At 38.2% G+C, this 18606-nt stretch overlaps 1 protein-coding gene across 1 annotated transcript in view; it reads right to left on the bottom strand.

The window, feature by feature from the left end:
- Positions 1–18606, bottom strand: part of LOC100668509 (putative serine protease K12H4.7) — a 39202-nt gene that overhangs the window by 4424 nt on the left and 16172 nt on the right. Inside the window, exons 5-8 of the mRNA XM_064286638.1 lie at positions 11456–11567; positions 2945–3143; positions 1620–1710; positions 890–1098 (exon numbers count right to left, since the gene is read on the bottom strand). Coding sequence (XP_064142708.1) covers positions 890–1098; positions 1620–1710; positions 2945–3143; positions 11456–11567 — 611 coding nt within the window. The remainder of the gene's footprint in view (positions 1–889; positions 1099–1619; positions 1711–2944; positions 3144–11455; positions 11568–18606) is intronic.

Here is an 18606-nt window from a genome sequence, read left to right as displayed (position 1 = left end):
ACAGTGTTCCACTGGTATTCATAAGGTTTTCACTGGCTAATTCTTTTCAGAAGTAGACCACTGGGTCCTTCTTGCTATTCTGTCTTAGTCTGGAAGCTCTGCTGAAACCTGTTGGCCATGGGTGACCCTGCTGATATTTCAATACCAGTGGCATATCTTCTAACATCACAGTAACATTCAAACCCCCACAGTACGAGAAACTGACAGACATGTGGGGCATCGAACTTATAGGACAGAGTAAAACTTCTCAATGGAGTTTCCAAGGAGCAGATGATGGATTTGAACTGCTGGCCTTTTGGTTAGCAGCTGAGCTCTTACCCACTGCACCACCAGGGCTCCACTTTTTAAAGGTGCTCTATTTTAGATGCCGGAGAGATGATGAAATACTAGCGAAAACTAAATGATCTACCTATCATCTGCTTAGAAGTATTTTGTATATCTTGTCGATAATAATATCAAAAGCAATTTATTAATGTTGTTGTTAGCTACTGTCAAGTCAGCCTCCAACTCGTGGCGTTCCCAGGCACAACAAAAGTAAATGCTGTCTGGTTCTGTCCTATCCCCATGATTGCTTGCATACTGGACTATTGTGATCCATAGGGTTTTCAAAGACTGATTTCTGGAAATAGATCACCACATCCTTATACCTAGTTCTCCTTAGTCTGGAAGCTCCACTGAAACCTGTTTAGTATCACAGACACAAAACACCCTCCACTGACATAGGGGTGGTAGATGCACCTGAGGTGCATTGACTGGGAATTGAAACAGGGTCTCCAGAATATAAGGCAAGAATTCAACCACTCAATCACCATTGTCCCCTTAATTCATTATTACATGCCGATATACTTCATCCTACTTGTGGGTCCTTGACCATTCACAATTAAGTTACCTTTAATGACGACAGCTCGCAAATCTGCACTGATGTCCTTTGTGATTCCCAAATGGCACCAAGGATCATTGGAACCATTGGAAAAGATGATTTTGCTTCCTGTCACATTTAAGCCACCGTAGTACTTGTTGGTGGACATAACACCCTGAACCATTGAATCATAATTGAACTTAGGGCCAAAGACATCTGAACACCTCTTAACATAATACCTGCAAAGAAAATGAGACAAAATTGTAGGTGCCAGACAGCTGACTTGAGGAACTGATGTGAAGGCAATGGGTTTGATTTAGGTTTTATCTATCTACCTACCTACATATCTACTTCTCCTATGATCTCCTCTAGAGGTCCTTTAGTGGTTTAGCATGGAAGAATGTGGCCACCAAAGTATTTATCTATTTGGACCCTTGGTCAACACACGTAGCGTCTCAATGAGGAGACTGTAGACCCCACAGGCTTATATTTCCTGGATGCCACCTAGGGCTTCAGAACAAGAAGAGTAGAAAAATCTATTCTTTGCCTTACCACTGAATCTACACTTTTAACTAGACTAGTAACTACTGTGGGAAGAAAAAAGCTCAATGCATAGCCTGCCTGCCTGTTGAGGAAGAGAGCACAGAGACAGTAAGAGCAAGAGTCGGGCTTCAATTTAACCCTCCCTCTAAATATGGAGGAAAAAATCCTTGCAATCATTGTTTCTATTTCCAAACAGAAGTTAAGGCAGAGCCTTTACCTGGTAGGCAATCCAGTGAAGGAGCGGTTCTTTAAATCCGTGGTATAAAACCAGCCAAATTCATTGCAACGTTGATATAACCATTGCCTGCCTGGAAAGCAAAACATCAATTAACTGAAAGAGAAATGATATTTTTGTCAATGACTAAATAAAAAGCTTTAAAAAATTTAAGTACTCTAAATTACATGCTTCTCAGGACCTCTGAAAGGAATTCAATCTTATTATTATTAATGTTATTTTTAGTCATGCCCAACATCACCACACCAAGAACGGAATCTGTGTGCAAAGATCAGGAGATGCTGGTGAAGACCCCACATGCTCCTGAAGTAACCTTTTCTCATTCTCTCCAGGGCCATCTCTATGAGCACCACAGGACTGTCCCACTGTCTGTCCTTTATTCCCAGCCTCTGCTGGGAAGACGCTCCATTGTCTCTGCATCCTCCTCTATCTTCTCCCAAGGATCTCCCAGGCCCTTCTCCGTGAAGCTTTTTGAAAGCGGGATGCACACTTGACGCTTTTGTCCCTCACCATCTCTGCACCCTCACTCACACTGTGACTGCAACTTCTCCCCCAGGTCACCAATATTGGTAGGATTAGTAAATCAATGCATCAAATTGTGGATAATAACTTAGAAGTTTGGTTCATTGAAATTTTAGCAGCTATATAAAGATTCACACATCTTTTAGCATTTTAGTTAACTTTAAGAGCTATTCATACTAAAAATATATTGAGCTGTAGTTATGTTGTATTTCAAACAGACTAGTGAAAGAAAGAAGGTTCTTATGCTGTACAAACAGTTTGTGCTCAATTTGAACCCACCCTGCAGACCCACAGAAGGGAGGACTGGAGATCGCGTCTACAAAGATTAGAGCCAAGAGAACATTATGTTGCACTTCTTCTGAGTAACATATGGGATTTCCATGAGTCAAAATTGACTCATCAGTTGCAAGTTAGGTCATTCTAGAGTGCAACCAGGTTTAAGAACTCTTCTATATAGAATCTGAAGTGGGGCAAGATATTTTCTTGGCATCAGTGACACTTAAACGTACTAAGAGACATTTTTCTTTATTCTGATTCTTGCAATTCTGAGAATTTGATATTTCTGCCTATCTTATTAAATGATTTAATCTGTGTTATGTCCAGCTCCTGGATACATTCATTCTCTTTTCCCATCCTTGAGTAAAACTCTTAGATCTGGTTCTTTTGTGATTCATCATAAAGGCTAATGCGGCCTAACAACTTGCAGAGTGTTTAATGCATGTTGTTGTGCTCATATTTCTCAACCCCCAAAGGAAAATTTCTCTTTTCACCAGATAACACTTTACCTCTTGTGAGCTTATTCCTTTCAAGGGAAATGTTAGAGTTCTCTTCTACATTTTCCTTGTAACTTGCAGGATAACAAGGGTAACCTCTGTTATTGAGTATTGTATTGGTAATCCTTGCATATCTATGATATGGCGAACCCAGGGAAGTATCAGTCATGGTCTCACAAAGTTCATCAATGCTCATCTCACCCATTATTCCCTAGAAAAAACAGGATTCCCATTATGTTTACAATAATATGCATGGAATAACTTTCAGCTCAAAATGGAATTCAGCTCCAAAAGTAATATTAAATTCTTTAAATGATTGCTTTTAATTCAATTATGTACGAACATTCTTTGGTGACTTTGTCCTGGATATCAATCCTGAAAAATATCAGCTTACCTGAGTAGATTGCAGAGTCTATTAGAAGTGAGTCAAATCCCTTTTTAAGACACATAGCTGATAAAATCAGTTGCTTTAACAAGGGCGTTTGGTACTCAGGTTGGTATTTGGTTTGTAAGAGTTTACAAATAAAGAAGCTTTGATTGATCATCTGATATTTTGCCAGAGTAGTGCTAGAAAGTTTGGGAGGTGTAAAAGATGAGAACCAACCTTTTGGAAGAATCCAGTCAAAGAAGACAAGATACATACAATATGAAAACATTAATGAGCTACTCTGCGGATTCTGATAGAGGTCAATGACCAGAATCTTGAGAGAAGACTTCTTGAGGATGTAGGAATTGAGGTAGATGGGGAATATTGTGTAAGACTTAAATAAATAGAGGTAGAGTGCAATTGTATGTTTTCAATAATATGAAGTATGTGAAATACACAAATGTATAGAAAATAAGTTTAATAGTGATTACCAGGGGAAATAGAGACAGAGAAAGGGGGGAATCATTGTTTAGTAACAGAGACTTTTTGTCTGTGGGTATGAAAAATTTGACCATGGATATTGGTGATGATGGCACAACATGATTTACGTAATTGGTTTGATTGAATTGTACATGTGAAAAATGTTGAGTTGGCAAATGATATGTTCTTTATATTTTTACAATAAAAATAAAAAAAGTAATATAGAAGAGTGGATTTTAAGCAAGGGGAGCAACGGGTCTGAAGAAGTGGTAGCAGGGAGGTGCAATGTCTAAGAGTATAATCAAACATGCCTGGATTTTGACCTTGAGTAAGTTACTCACTTGCCTGAGCCTCAGTTTGCTCATGTGTTCAATGAGGACAATAAAAATAAGATTTTCAGAAAAACTTATAAGGTTGCTGTGAGGATTAAATGAAAGCAGCCCTTAAGATAGTGCCTACAACACTGGTCATTCAATCAAAAGCAGCATTATTATAATGAACATTATATTTCTTCTTTTTACATTTCCTTTCATTGTGATAAGTACATAGGTAAGAAAACATTTATCACTACTACAATCTTCATGTGGACAGTTCAGTGACATGAATTATGGTCATCATGTTGTTCAACCATCTCCATATTATTGTTCTTACTTAGTCAAGAGAGGTATTCCACAAGAGAAAAAATGGAAATAAGTATTGACTGTAAAATGTGGTTAGATATAAAACTCTTTAACCTAGAAAAGATGGAATAATAGGGACTCATTCAAAGTTTTGAGCAGGTCAGTAATTTTCTAAAAAAGGCACTCAAAGAGAATCAGTCCAGAGGGAGGGGCTGTGTTGTATTTATGGGAGGTTAAGAGATGTCCTAACATTCTATTACTGGCAAAGTCATTGGCTTCAAGATATCCTTTCATGTAGAATATCCATCTGAAATGCCAGTCTACCAGTAAAGGAATTTGGGCAGAAACGCATGACTTTTTTCACCACAGTTGTCAAACATCACAAAATTCCATTCTCAGCTATTCTTTGAAAGAAAAATGTTTTGTTAATAATATACTAACTATGAAACTGGGAGCATCACTTCTACACACCCATTGTAGCAAGGATGTTATGTTATTACGACAGGCTGATATATCTATTTTAGGAGTTTTGAGAGAGGGTTTGCTTTGTTTTGGTTTTGATTTGGGGCAACAGAAAGGAAAGGACCTGAGTATAGCATACTCCCACTTAACAGATCATACAGTTCTAACTAGGAAGAAGGGTAATGTCTGCACAGCTAAGCGGTAACTCAGGACTTTGGTGGGTTGGCAGAAGCTGACATCTGAAGCTCAGCTTCCCTAAGTTCAGAAGAATTCAGTAACTGGTCCTCACATTAACTGCAGTCTTAACTTCAGACTCTGGTTTGACCACCCCACTTCGACTAGTAACTGCGGAAAAATAGAGTTAGATCCTGTGAAGGCTGGGAAAGGCTCTGAATTATGTTAATGCTTGATAATTCTCTCTACACTCATCATTTTGATTCATCCAGTAGGAAAGTGCTCCAGTAAGCAATTATTAACTCCAGGGGAAAGAGACTCAGAAATTATGAAGTGCCCCAAATCAATTTCCTATACTTTTGCATAAGAAAAAAAAAAAGTACCCTGGACAGAGGAATGTGCATCAGGGCCTGCCAAATTAAGTCCGTGCAGTATTTAAACTGAAGCCACTGTGGCAAGACAAACAGGGACACACACACACACACACACAGAGTCCTCAACTTTTTCTCTCTAATCTGAAAGCTTAAATTTACATTTTATTGATTAACAATATCAGAGGAATAAAGGCCCTGAGTATGGAAGTTTTTAAAGGAGCAATATTTCAAGTTTGCTAACTTTTAAAACTATAAAATTTTGTTCTTGATGAAAGTCTAATCTGTTGGTGTAATTTAGTTTTTGAATTACTCTGTTAGAATTGTCTATGGATTCAGGAATTCCTAGTGCCACATTTAGAGCCCCTCGGTGGTACAAACAGTCAATGTGCTCGGCAGCTAAACAAAAGGTTAGAGGTTCAAGTCCACCCAGAGGTGTCTTGGAAGAAAGCTCTAACAATCTGCTTTCCAAAATCATCTATTGAAAACCCTATGGAGCACAGTTCTACCGTAATATAAATGGGGTAGACACGGTCAGACTGACTTGATGGCAACTAGTTGGTCCAACGCTACATTTGCACAGAAAATCTGCAGCAGGGTATTATTTATTACAGGAAGGGCTGCTACAGGAACTGAATGTAATGAAAGAAAATGCAATTAGCCTTTATTAACTCTTTTTTTTTTTTAAGTGATTATAGGACTTTTCTGTTTTGGGATTATGGGGAGGGGTAAAGATGGACATGAATAATTTGTGTAGTAGATAGTCTTAAATTCCACTTAAACTTCATAAGAATCACCTGAGGAACTGACTCATGGTTCCCACTCTAGAGGCTTGGAGGTGAGTCCAAGGGATCTACGTTGTTAACGTACACTCCAGGTAACTATGCTGCAAATTGTTCCTCATCACAATGTAAGAAATTTTGGTAGAGCCAAGCCCTCTTTGATCCTGATATTAAAAGTCAAAACCACCTCCTACCCTGTGGCCTATATAGTGGCTTTTCAGGGGATTTGGTTTGATTTACTTTAGCTGAAGATTAATTATAAAGTGACATAGATTTGCAGAGTTTGCTTGAGCAAGGGAAAAGTCTGCAAAAACCCCTAATTTGCTGAGGGTCACCTATGTACATGGCCTTACGTTATCAAAGAGATAACACAATTTATTCAATTCTACCAGGCTCTTCAAAAGAAAAATATCCAAATTCATTCTAAAGTTGTATATTAGTTCAGCAAAAAGAAAACCACGGTAATTTCAAACCACTCACCTCCCCTTATGATCCCCAAAACTCCCAAACCTGCTGCCTTTGATTTGATTCTGACTCATAGTGGTACCATAGGGTTTTCAGGGTTGTAAATCACTACTGAAGCAGACTGCCACATCTTTCTCCCTCAGAGCCACTGGTGGTTTCGAAAGGCTGGACTTTTTGGTTTGCACTCAATTGCTTTATCGAGTGTGCCTACAGGGCTCCTTTAGCACATAACTATCCTCCAAATCTAACCTTGATCTGTTCTCAGAATAAAACGTACATTTTATGTAAGAAAATTCCATGCTGTAAAGATATTAATTTGTAGTTACCTATCCAAATATTTCTAAGAATGCTCTGAGATTTTAGTCATGAAACAAAAGGTGGAATAAAACCCCTTATAAATTTCAATAATCTAGAAAAGGGAAAAAAATTAAGCATCAAAGAAAACTGTTTATCCTTGACTAAGCCTTTCCCAACATTTCCTAATTCCGAATCACACCTCAAGAAATTATTGCGTATGATTCATTAAATCACCAAGGCAACAAATGCTGAGGGAAAGAATCTGGTTGCTGAACATTAAGGTTTGAATTTTAATGACCACGTGGGCTTATATAAAGGTCCTCCCAGGAAAAACACTACTGTGCCAACATCTACAGAAGAGTCTCACATATTGGCTCTGCTTCATAATGGTTTGTGACACAGGTCAGTTACTTGGCCTTTCTAAGCATCAGTTTTGATACCTATAAATGTGGAGATAACAATGACCAACTATGGGAGTGATTATTAGATTAAATGATATAAAGTGAGTGCACCTGTCCTGTAGAGTACTGAATCAAAATACCAGCTCAATAAATTTGATATTTTCCCATAACAGTGCAAACATTTAATTTAGGGGAAAAAATGGGGGGGAGGGAGAAGAAAAGAAGGATGGAATGAATGAAGGATGGAAGGGAGTGAAGGAAGAAAGGGAGTGAAAGAAGGAAGAAAAATGGAAAGATGGGAGGAAGGAAGGAAGGGACACACGGAGGGAGGGAAGAAGAAGAGAGAGAAAAGCAAGTGAGGACAAACTAGTTTACTAATTTGGAGTCCTTTTTCTTAAAGAAGTTAAGAAAATGTAATATGTATTATCACAGTAGATAATACATGGGTTTTAGTCAGAGAAAATCACTTTGAAACTCTAACTCAACCCCTTATCCTTGTGACTTTAGGCAAGTGATTTAAAGCTTTGCAGGCTGGACTCCTCATCTGTAAAATAGGACTAACATAGAGATGCTGTGAGAATTTCTGGGAGAAAAAATATAAACTAGTTAGTATAAGGTTGGGGCAAGATAAGCTCTTGGTCTGTGGCAGTTGCTATTACTATCATTATCTTGTAATTATCATTATTATTCATTAATAATACGGAAAGGGCAAAGCCATTGGATGTTCATTTCTAGGCAAACTTATTTTGATACAAGTTCTTTAAATTTGCAAAAGATCAAATTGCATGTACTTGGCCTTCTGAAAAAAAAAAAATCTGCCATCCTCAAAAGTAACTCTTTAACTGTTTTCAGATCATTGGAGGTTAGCTATATAACATTTGGGTTTAAACCCTGCAATGACTGTCATTTTTGCTGAGTTTCTGCCAGCCAAATTGGAGACCAGGGATACCAGTTATAAGTTAAGGCAAATCTCCCAGTCCTATTACTAAGAGGACCGGCACAAAATTAATTCCTACAAATTAAATCCCATGGAAATGCCTGTAGTCTATAGAGTTTGTTTAATTCTGGTGAAATGTGTGCCATGCATCCTCCTAAAGAGATAAAAAAAATGCATATAGACCCTACTCAATTATTTAGGGTAATAAAAGGCTTATGCATGATATTCAAATTAAATAACAGATATGCAAATCACACATAACAAGTCAAGTCTCTCCTTGAATGATCCTTTAAAAACAATCAAGAATTCACTCCACAAACTACTTTCAAAAAGGATAGGGAGGAAATTGTCCCCTATCTGTTCCATGTAATTAAGACAATAAAGTTGGTCATGGGGCAGGGAAATGGTGTCTGGGGAGAGAAGACATTGGGAGTTTCTGTTCTCCAGCCTGACCTTCTTATTCCCTATGTGTCGTTAACAGTTAGGGGCAGTTCCTTTCTAAGAATGACTCCAGCTTTCAGAGCATTCTGAACCCGATACTGATCTTAGGTTTCTTTAAGTAGTCACTAAACCAGGAACCTGGAATGAACTGGAAGTCAGCCATATTTCAAAATATATTCTCCCTTTTTTGGAAAGATGATTTTCAACCAAGATTTTAAGGTTTAATTTTACAAATACTCCCTTTGCTAGGCATTCCACATATATTATCCTATTGAACGTCTGTTATGGATTCAACGGTGTGTCCGCAAAATTTATGTTGAAGTCCTAACGACTGGTACCTGTGATGTGACCTTGTTTAAAAATAGGGTATTTGAAGATGTTATCAAATTTCATGTGGTCAGAGTGAAGTGGGAGAATTCTGATCCAATATGAGTGGTGTTCCTATAAAAGAGAAGAGACACAGAGAGACAGATACTTCAAAACAGCTATGCTATGATGGAGTCATTATGCAGCTGCACGTCAAGGAACACCTAGGACTACTGGAATCTAAGAGAAACAAGAAAGAATCTCTCCTAGAGCCTTAAGATAGAACATGGCCCTGATAATACCCTGAATTAGGACTTCTGAGAAACTAAGTTTCTGTTGTCTAACCCACCCGCTTTGTAGTACTTTGTTCCAGCAGCATTGGGAGCATACTACAATGTCCTGTGATGTAGATGTATTTGCCCCGTGAGCCTTGGAGCTAGAAATACTTAACTTATGGGGTATCCTGTTGTCAGTCACACAGATAACAAGTGGCAGAAACACAGGGGAAGGTGAGGAGATCTATCCAGAGCGAAACCAATGTTCCTTCTCCAGATAATAAAGAAAAACTTAACAGGAGCCTGGCAGAGTCTCTGTTCTAAGAGAGGTTATGATCTAGTAACAGGACTGTGCCCAAAAGTTATCAAATGTGTTTAAGAAAAGTGTATAAAATAAGATCACAAATAAAATACTGGGAGTGGGCAGCAGTGACTAAAGAAAGTAGAGGTGCACCTATCTGCTTGGAACAATCAGGAGAAATGTCATGGGGGACACGGGTTTTGAAATGAACTTAATGTATTTTGATAGAAACAAGCTTGGGGGCATTCCAGAAGGCTAGAGTTTGAAGGGAAATGTGCAGGGGAGTATCAGAACTGCAATTGTAGAAGTTGGCTAGAGTATAAATCATGAACATTGGAAGGCTGAGACGTCTTCTAATGGCAGATAGAACATATGTTGTAGCTGTTCAAGAAGAAGGGTTTTCTAAGGGTTCCTTAGCAAGGTAAGTAATGACATAAAAACTGTGCCTTAAGAAGTTTAATCTAGAACTTCGAACATTATGGAGTGGGTTGAGGGGCGACAGAATGCTTGGAGGCCAGTCAGAAGACCTGATAAGGATCTGAATTAGAATAGGGGAGGGATGACAATGAAGGAAGGTATGGCCCAAACTGTGTTTATCAATCGTTCCCCAGCACATAGCACAGCGCCTGGCACTAAATTGGCATTCAGTGTGAGAGGATGAATGAAAGGGAGGAAGAGAGAAACAGAAGGTAAGAAGAAAGGAGTGAAAGAAGGAAGAAAGAATTGAAAATATTAAAGGCATTGCCTTTTACGACTTTGGGAACATCCATGAAATATTCTCAAATCATAATTGTCAAGCCCCATCTTCCCTCCACCCAAAAGAAAAAAAAAAATGCTTGTAAAAACTGTTGAGATACAAGTAAGACCTGTAGTCTGTTTAACTGTGTTGCACCAACATCAATTGGTTTTGATACTGTGCCTATAGTTATATAATAATATCGGATAAAGCTGGATGAAAGGAACATAGGACTTCTTAGTATATTTTATGTAACTCCTTAAATAGAGAGTTTTAAAAAAATGTCAATGCAAGTTGCAAAACATTTCCGTTCCCTTGTTCTACCAGATGTCTGTTCTTACTCTCTTTTGCAGTTTACCTGGTTGGGATTGAACAGGGTAACTTCTGGGGTGAGGCTGGCCCGGTTAAATAAAGCTGTTTCAAGGACATGTCTCTTAATTTTTGACATGCTTCAAAAAAACTTTATTTCCCTAATGTCCCAAAATGTTATTTTTTCTAGATGTATCAAAATTCACAAGTTTTCCATTTCAAATCCTGTCATATTTCATGACCCAGTGCATTAAACGACCTAAAAAATGTTATCATCTTTACATTAAAATTGTCTTTTAAATTTCCTACATACAAGAGTTATTCAAATCATTAAAATTCACTGTGACTAACTCTTCATTTCACAAAACATGATTCAATCCTTTTCTATTTTCTTCTCATTGTTACTATGAAAATAGATCAGGTTTGGGAAACTCATACTTAATGGGACAGCTCTTGAAAATTTTTGAAATAAAAAATTATAATGAGAGTTGAATTCTGATCTACTGTGAATCCATTTACTCTATCATTTTGAAAGAGTTTCTAAGTATACTTAGAAAAAACGATGAGTAAGAAGATGAAGTTGTTGAATTTTTAATATAATTCTATAGCAGCCATGCTTCATCATTTACTTTGGTACTGAGACTGGATTCTTGTATGCATTATTTCAATTTTTAAACGAACACCCACACCATGTGTATCTTTCTTTTCAACTAGTTGACAACACCTAGAGAACTTGTGAATGCCTACTTGAGCTTTTCTTTCTCCATATCTTCCCCCCTTTTTTTCTTCATTGTCTTACCACAGAATTTCTGTTCATATTACTCTGAACAATAGTTGCAAAAATCAACATCAATTTTTCGACTACAAAAAGCTGGTCCATTTCTGATTTAATTGTAAGAGGTTCACAAAACCTGTGTAAAGAAAACAGAAAAACACAAGTGAAGTTTTTTTCACTTGAATTACAATACCTAAATGTAGAAAACAGTCCAAAATGAATGAATACTAGATTTCTTCAGAACACTTACACTGTGGAAGGAAAAATAATTTATGGTCACTACTCTTAAGTTTTCAAAATATACCTATGAAAGTAGTTACATCCAGCATTTGTGTAACACTACTCTTATCAAAATGATTTCATTTAAATCAACCTATTGGATCACAAAAATTCCATGGCCATTTTGAAGAATGATTATCTTGAAAAATTAAGATTGCAGAAGACTCATTTTTCATGAAATATCTTTCTATAGTATATAATCAATAAAATTAATACAGATTAAAATAATGTTTGATGTTCTTCCCACTCGTACTGGCCAACAATATACATATATTGATACAATTTCTATACCACCATGTGTGTGCACGTGAACACACATACTCACACAAACTCACACACAGAGGATATATCAACAAGTCACTGACCCTGAAATAAATTTACAGAGGGAGGCTTACATTATAGGGAAGAATCACGAAGATTATGTATTTTGCCTCTGACATTCTATTTCAGCCTAACCAAATTCATACATCTCAATTCCAATACCCCTTGATATTCTAGTCTTGGTCCTTTGACCTCTTCTTTGCCTGCCTCAGAATAATTGGCTTCATAACAGTGATGTTCGTATCATCTCTAATCCAAAGAACTTGCCATTTACAAGTAGTCTGTTGTGTTTTAACCTTGGCCTTTCCACATAGTCCTTAGTATGGCACTGAGTTCTGCAGAAACTCTTCCCCTACCTCCAGTCTTGGGAAAGAAGGGCAATATCAGAGTCCATCTGTTCCACTGGTGATGGCAAGGGACATGGCGTCTAGCAGTGTGAGTAATTTATGAAGGAAAATGAAAGAGCTCAGTGTCAGAAAAGTAGTCTACATGCAGTGAGGACTGAAAATGCCTCCTGTAGACAGGGGATGAATCGCAGTTCAATGACATCATTTATGTCAAAGAAATTTAGAAGCCAAGGAAGAAAGACGAGGGATAAGAAGGGAGGGAAAGATAGGAAGGGGGAATGCACTGTCACATTACAGGGATTGCTACTAATGACACTAATGACACATAACAACATGTGTATAAATTTTTGTATGAGAATTAACTTGAGCTGTAAAGTTTCAACTAAAGCACAATAAAAAAAAAAATCAAGCTGCACTTCCAAAGATATTCACAGAAATGTATCTGGATTGGGAAATCACGTGAAATTAAAATAAAGGCATGAGGCATGACCATAAAACAATGTGTCTGATATCAAAATAAACATACCAAGTGGACATGGTGTCCTTCAAAGAATTGCCCTCAGGGGATTTGATCCCCCTCATCTGAGACTTGCTGCCTTGGGCATGGATGAAGAATTACTGGAAACCAATTTTTTTTAATTGTCTTTAGAGATAGACTCATTATACCCTTAATGGTGATAAAAAGAGCACTGGTGGCACAATGGTTAAGCATTTGACTGCTATATGAAACTTTGCTGGTCCTCTGCCAGAGAAAAGAATTGGTGATTACAGCCTAAGATACCTATCAGGAAATTCTACTCTGTTCTACATGGTCTCTATGAGTAAGAATTGACTCAACAACACAACAGTGATGATAGCAAGCCCTGGTAACATAATGGTTAAGTGCTTGACTGCTAAAGGAAAGGTTGGCAGTTTGAACTCACTCAGTGGCTCCAAAAAGAAGGTCCTGGATATCCACTGCTGTAAAGGTGATGGCCTAAAAAAACCCTATGGAGTAGATAGTTCTTTCCTGTCTTATACAGTTTCTATGGGTCAGAATCCACAGCATCTAACAACAACAGTAACAATGGTGATAAAATTTGTCCTTTGAATGAGCTTTGCAAGTAATAAGAAACATTTTCTTTGGTAAGTATTGATAAATGAAAAAAAAAATATTCAAAGAAAACAGAAATAGCACCAACAAAGAGATTGTCGAAAAAGAAATCACCAAATCAATACCATTTACAATAGCCCCCAAGAAGATAAAGTACTTAGGAATAAATCTAACACGAGGCATAAAGGACCTATACAAAGAAAACTACAAGACACTACTGCAAGAACTCAAAAGAGACCTACATAAGTGGAAAAACTTACCTTGCTCATGGGTAGGAAGACCCAACATTGTGAAAATGTCTTTTTTACCCAAAGCGATCTACAGGTACAATGCAATCCTGATCCAAATTTCAATGACATTTTTTTAATGAGATGGAGAAACAAATCACCAACTACACATGGAAAGGGAATGGGCACCAGATAAGTAAAGCATTACTGAAAAGGAAGAACAAAGTGGGAGGCCTCACACTACCTGTTTTTAGAACATATTATACTGCCTCCGTAGTCACAACAGCCTAGTACTGGTAAAACAATAGATACATAGACGGAGGGAACAGAATTGAGAATACAGATATAAATTCATCCACCTATGAACAGCTGATATTTGACAAAGGCCCAAAGTCTGTTAAATGGGAAAAAGAGAGTCCTTTATCAAATGGTGCTGGCATAACTGGATATCCATCTGCAAAGAATTGAAACAGAACCCATACCTTACACCATACACAAAAACTAACTCAAAATGGATCAAAGACCTAAATATAGAATCTAAAATGCTAAAGATCATGGAAGTAAATATAGGGAAAACCCTAGGAGCCCTAATACATGGTGTAAACACTATACAAAACATTACTAATGATGCACAAACACCAGGAGAGAAACTACATAACTGGGAGCTCCTAAAAAATAAACACTTATGCTTATCCAAAGACTTCACCAGAAGAGTAAAAAGATTACCGACAGACTGGGAAAAAGGTTTTAGCTATGATATTTCCGATCACCTTCTGATCTCTAAAATCTACATGATGCTGCAAAAACTCCACAGCAAAAAGACAATTAACCCAATTAAAAAATGGACAAATATATATCCTACAGAAATAAGAGCCTTCACATGAATAGATATATGCACAAACATGTTCATTGCATCACTGTTTATAATAGCAAAAAGGTGGAAACAACCAAGGTGCCCATCAACAGATGAATGGAAAAACAAATTATGGTATATAGACAAAATGGAATACTACCCAATGATAAAGAACAACCATTAATCCATGAAACATCTCATAACATGGAGGAATCTCGAAGGTATAATGCGGAGTGAAATTAGTCAGTCACGAAACAACAAATACTGAATGAGACCACTATTATAAAAACTCAAGAAAAGTTTTAAACACAGAAGAAAACACTTTTTTGATTGTTACAAGGGTGGAGAGGGAGGGAGGGAGGGGGTATTCACTAATTAGATAGTAAAAAAAAAAAAAAAAAATTAGGTGAAGGGAAGGACAACACACTATACAGGGGAAGTCAGTGCAACTGGACTAATCTAAAGGGTGAGAAGTTCCCTGAATACAAATAACACTTCGAGGGACAGAGAAGCAGGGGGAGGGGTCTGGGGACCATGGTTTCAGGGGACATCTAGGTCAACTGGCATAACAAATCGGATTAAGAAGACGTTCTGCAATCAATTTTGGTGAGTGGTGTCTGGGGTCTGAAAAGCTAACAAGTGGCTGTCTAAGATGAATCAATTGATCTCAACCCACCTGGAGCAAAGGAGAATGAAGAACAGCAAAGAAACAAGGAAAATATGAGCCCAATAGAAAGAAAGGGCCACATAAACCAGAGACTCCTTCAGCCTGAGACTGGAAGAACTAGATGGAGCCTGGCTACCACCAATGACTGCCCTGACAAGGAACATAACAGAGAAACCTAGATGGAGCAGGGGAAAATGGGATGCAGACTTCAAATTTTAGTAAAAAAAACACTTAATGGTCTGACTAAGACTGGGGGGACCTCAGAGTTTGTGGCCCCCAGATTCTTTGTCAACCCCAAAAGAAAACTATTCTTAAAGACAACTCTTCAGATGAAGACTAAACTGGACTATAAGATATAAAATGTAGGGAGTGTGCTTCTTAGATTAAGTAGAAACGTGAGACTAAGTGGGCAGCTTCTGTCTGGAGGTGAGATGAGAAGGCAGAGGGAGACAGGAGCTGTTTGAATGGATATGGGAAACACAGGGTGAGAGGAGGATAGTGCTGTCACATTGTAGGGAGAGCAACTAGGGTCACATAAAAATGCGTGTATAAGTTTTTTTTTTTTTATGAGAAACTGACTTGAATTGTAAACACTCACTTAAAGCACAATTAAAAAAAAAGAAATGAGCACTTTCATTCATTCTATAAAATGGCTTAACTACATTTAAAAAATGTGCAAAATATATGAACAGGCACTTCACTAAAGACATTAAGGTAGCTAATAGATACATGAGGAAATGCTCACAATCATTAGCCATTAGAGAAATGCAAATCAAAACTACAAAGAGATTCCATCTCACTCCAGCAAGGCTGCCATTAAACCAAAAAACACAAAATAACTAATGTTGGAGAGGTTGTGGAGAGACTGGACCACTTATACACTGCTGGTGGGAATGTAAAATGGTACAGCCACTTTGGAAATCGATTTGGCGCTTCCTTAAAAAACTAGAAATAGAACTACCATATAATCCAGTAATCCTGCTCCTTGGAATATATTCTAGAGAAATAAGAGCCTTTACATGAACGGGTATATGCACACCCATGTTCATTGCAGCACTGTTTACAATAGCAAAAAGATGGAAGCAACCAATGTGCCCATCTATGGATGAACAGATAAATAAATTATGGCTATTCACACAATGGAATACTACCCATCGATGAAGAACAATGATGAATCCATGAAACATTTCATAACATGGAGGAATCTGGAAGGCATTATGCTGAGTGAAATTAGTCAGTTGCAAAAGGACAAATATTGTATAAGACCACTATTATAAGAACTGGATAAATAGTTTAAACAGAGAAGAAAATATTCTTTGATGGTTAGGAAGCGGGGGAGGCAGAGAGGGAGGGTTTCCACTAATTAGATAGTAGATAAGAATGATTTTAGGTAAAGGGAAAGACAACACACAATATAGAAGAGTTCAGCACAACTGGACTAAACCAAAAGCAAAGAAGTTTGCTGAATAAACTGAGCACTTTCAGGTCCAGCATAGCAGGGGTGGGAGTTTGGGGCTCATGTTTTCAGGGGACATCTAAGTCAATTGGCATAATAAAATCTATTAAGAAAACATTCTGCATCCCACTTTGGAGAGTGGCTTCTGGGGTCTTAAACTCTAGCAAGCAGCCATCTAAGATGCATCAATTGGTCTCAACCCACCTGGAGTAAAGGAGAATGAAGAACACCAAAGGCACAAGGTAATTATAAGCCCAAGAAACAGAAGGGTCCACAAAAACTAGAGACTACATCAGCCTGATACAAGAAGACCTAGATCGTGCCTGGCCACAACCAATGGCTGCAATCACAGGGAACACAACAGAGAACCCCTGAGGGAGCAGGAGAGTAGTGGGATACGCAGCCCAAATTTTTGTAAAAAGACCAGACTTAACAGTCTGACTGAAACTAGAAGGACCCCAGAGGTCATGGTCCCCAGACCTTCTTTTAGCCCAAGACAGGAACTGCTCCCAAAGCCAACTCTTCAGACAGGGATTAGACTGGTCTATGGGATAGGAAGGAAACCCAGGTGGCATAGTAGTTAAGTACTACGGCTGCTAATCAAAAGGTCAGCAGTTTGAATCCGCCAGGCACTTCTAGGAAACTCTATGGGGCAGTTCTACTCTGTCCTATAGGGTCGCTACGAGTCGGAATCGACTCGACAGCACTGGGTTACTGGGATGGGATAGGAAATGGTACTGGTGAAGAATGAGCTTCTTGGCTCATGTAGACACATGAGTCTATGTGGGCAGCTCCTGCCTGGAAGGGAGGTGTGAGGGAAGAGGGGGTCAGAAGTTGGCCGAATGGACAGGAAAACAGAGAGTGGGGGAAGGAGTGTGCTGTCTCATGAGACGGAGAGCAACTAGGAGTATATAGCAAGGTGTATATAAAAAGTTTTTATAGGAGAGACAGACTTGGTTCATAATCTTTCACTTAAAGCACAATTTAAAAAATGGCTCAATGAAATATTATTTCTGCAAAAGCAAATCCATTGGCCCAACTCTGTTAAAAGATTAGGAGAAGGACACTTTAGGGTGTATTTATCCTCTATATCCTCTAAAAGGGATCCTTTGGTATTGAGCCACATGGAATTGATTTGGGAGAAAAAGAGATTTTCTGACGCCACAATCTCGTTGTCAGCATAATCTTATATAATACAGGGTGATACTAGAGGCATGAACCAAAATTTCTAGATCCTGAATATGGACATTGGGAAATAGGTTTCTTTTAGACGAAATTTCCCACATTCCATCACCTCCCAACTCCTAAATTCATATAGAAAAAAGAAATGTTTTTCAAGAACAGAGGATGAAGCTAAATTTGATATTTTCTTTTGCTGCTAGATATTCTATAGCCTGTCACCAAAAAGATCTCGAACATTTTCACAATTCACATGTTTGCTCCATGTCTTATCAATTGACAAACAGTGGTTCAGCATAATGAGGGCCTGTAGAAAATGATCTCTGCCTTTGCCATGTTTCAGGTCTGGATGGTAAAGAATATAAATAAGTGCTCCTTGAGAGAGTTCATGGAGCCGTGGTGGTGCAATGGTTAACCATTCCACTGCTAATCAAAAGATCAGTAGTTCAAATCTACCAGCTGCTCCTTGGAAACCCTATGGGGAAATTCTACTCTACCTTGTAGGGTCGCTATTAGAATAGATTCGACGGCATTTTTTTTTTTTTTTTTGTGGGGGTCATGCTGCAGGTTCTAGGGCATTGAGAGAAGACAGATGCTTAGAGCTAGAAAATGCAGTGAGCAGGGCAGGTGATGTCACATAGTGATCCATGCAGAGTGTGACACAGGTACCTGGTAAGACAGGTGTGTTCAGACTCCACATTTATCACTTACTTGAAGAGTGACGTTTAGGCTAGCTACCTCACTCTATAAGAG

This window comes from Loxodonta africana, chromosome 6 (genome assembly GCF_030014295.1).
Source record: "Loxodonta africana isolate mLoxAfr1 chromosome 6, mLoxAfr1.hap2, whole genome shotgun sequence".
NCBI lineage: Eukaryota > Metazoa > Chordata > Mammalia > Proboscidea > Elephantidae > Loxodonta > Loxodonta africana.
The sequence above is the reverse complement of the archived record's forward strand: the minus strand, read 5'-3'. Positions and strand labels throughout refer to the sequence as shown.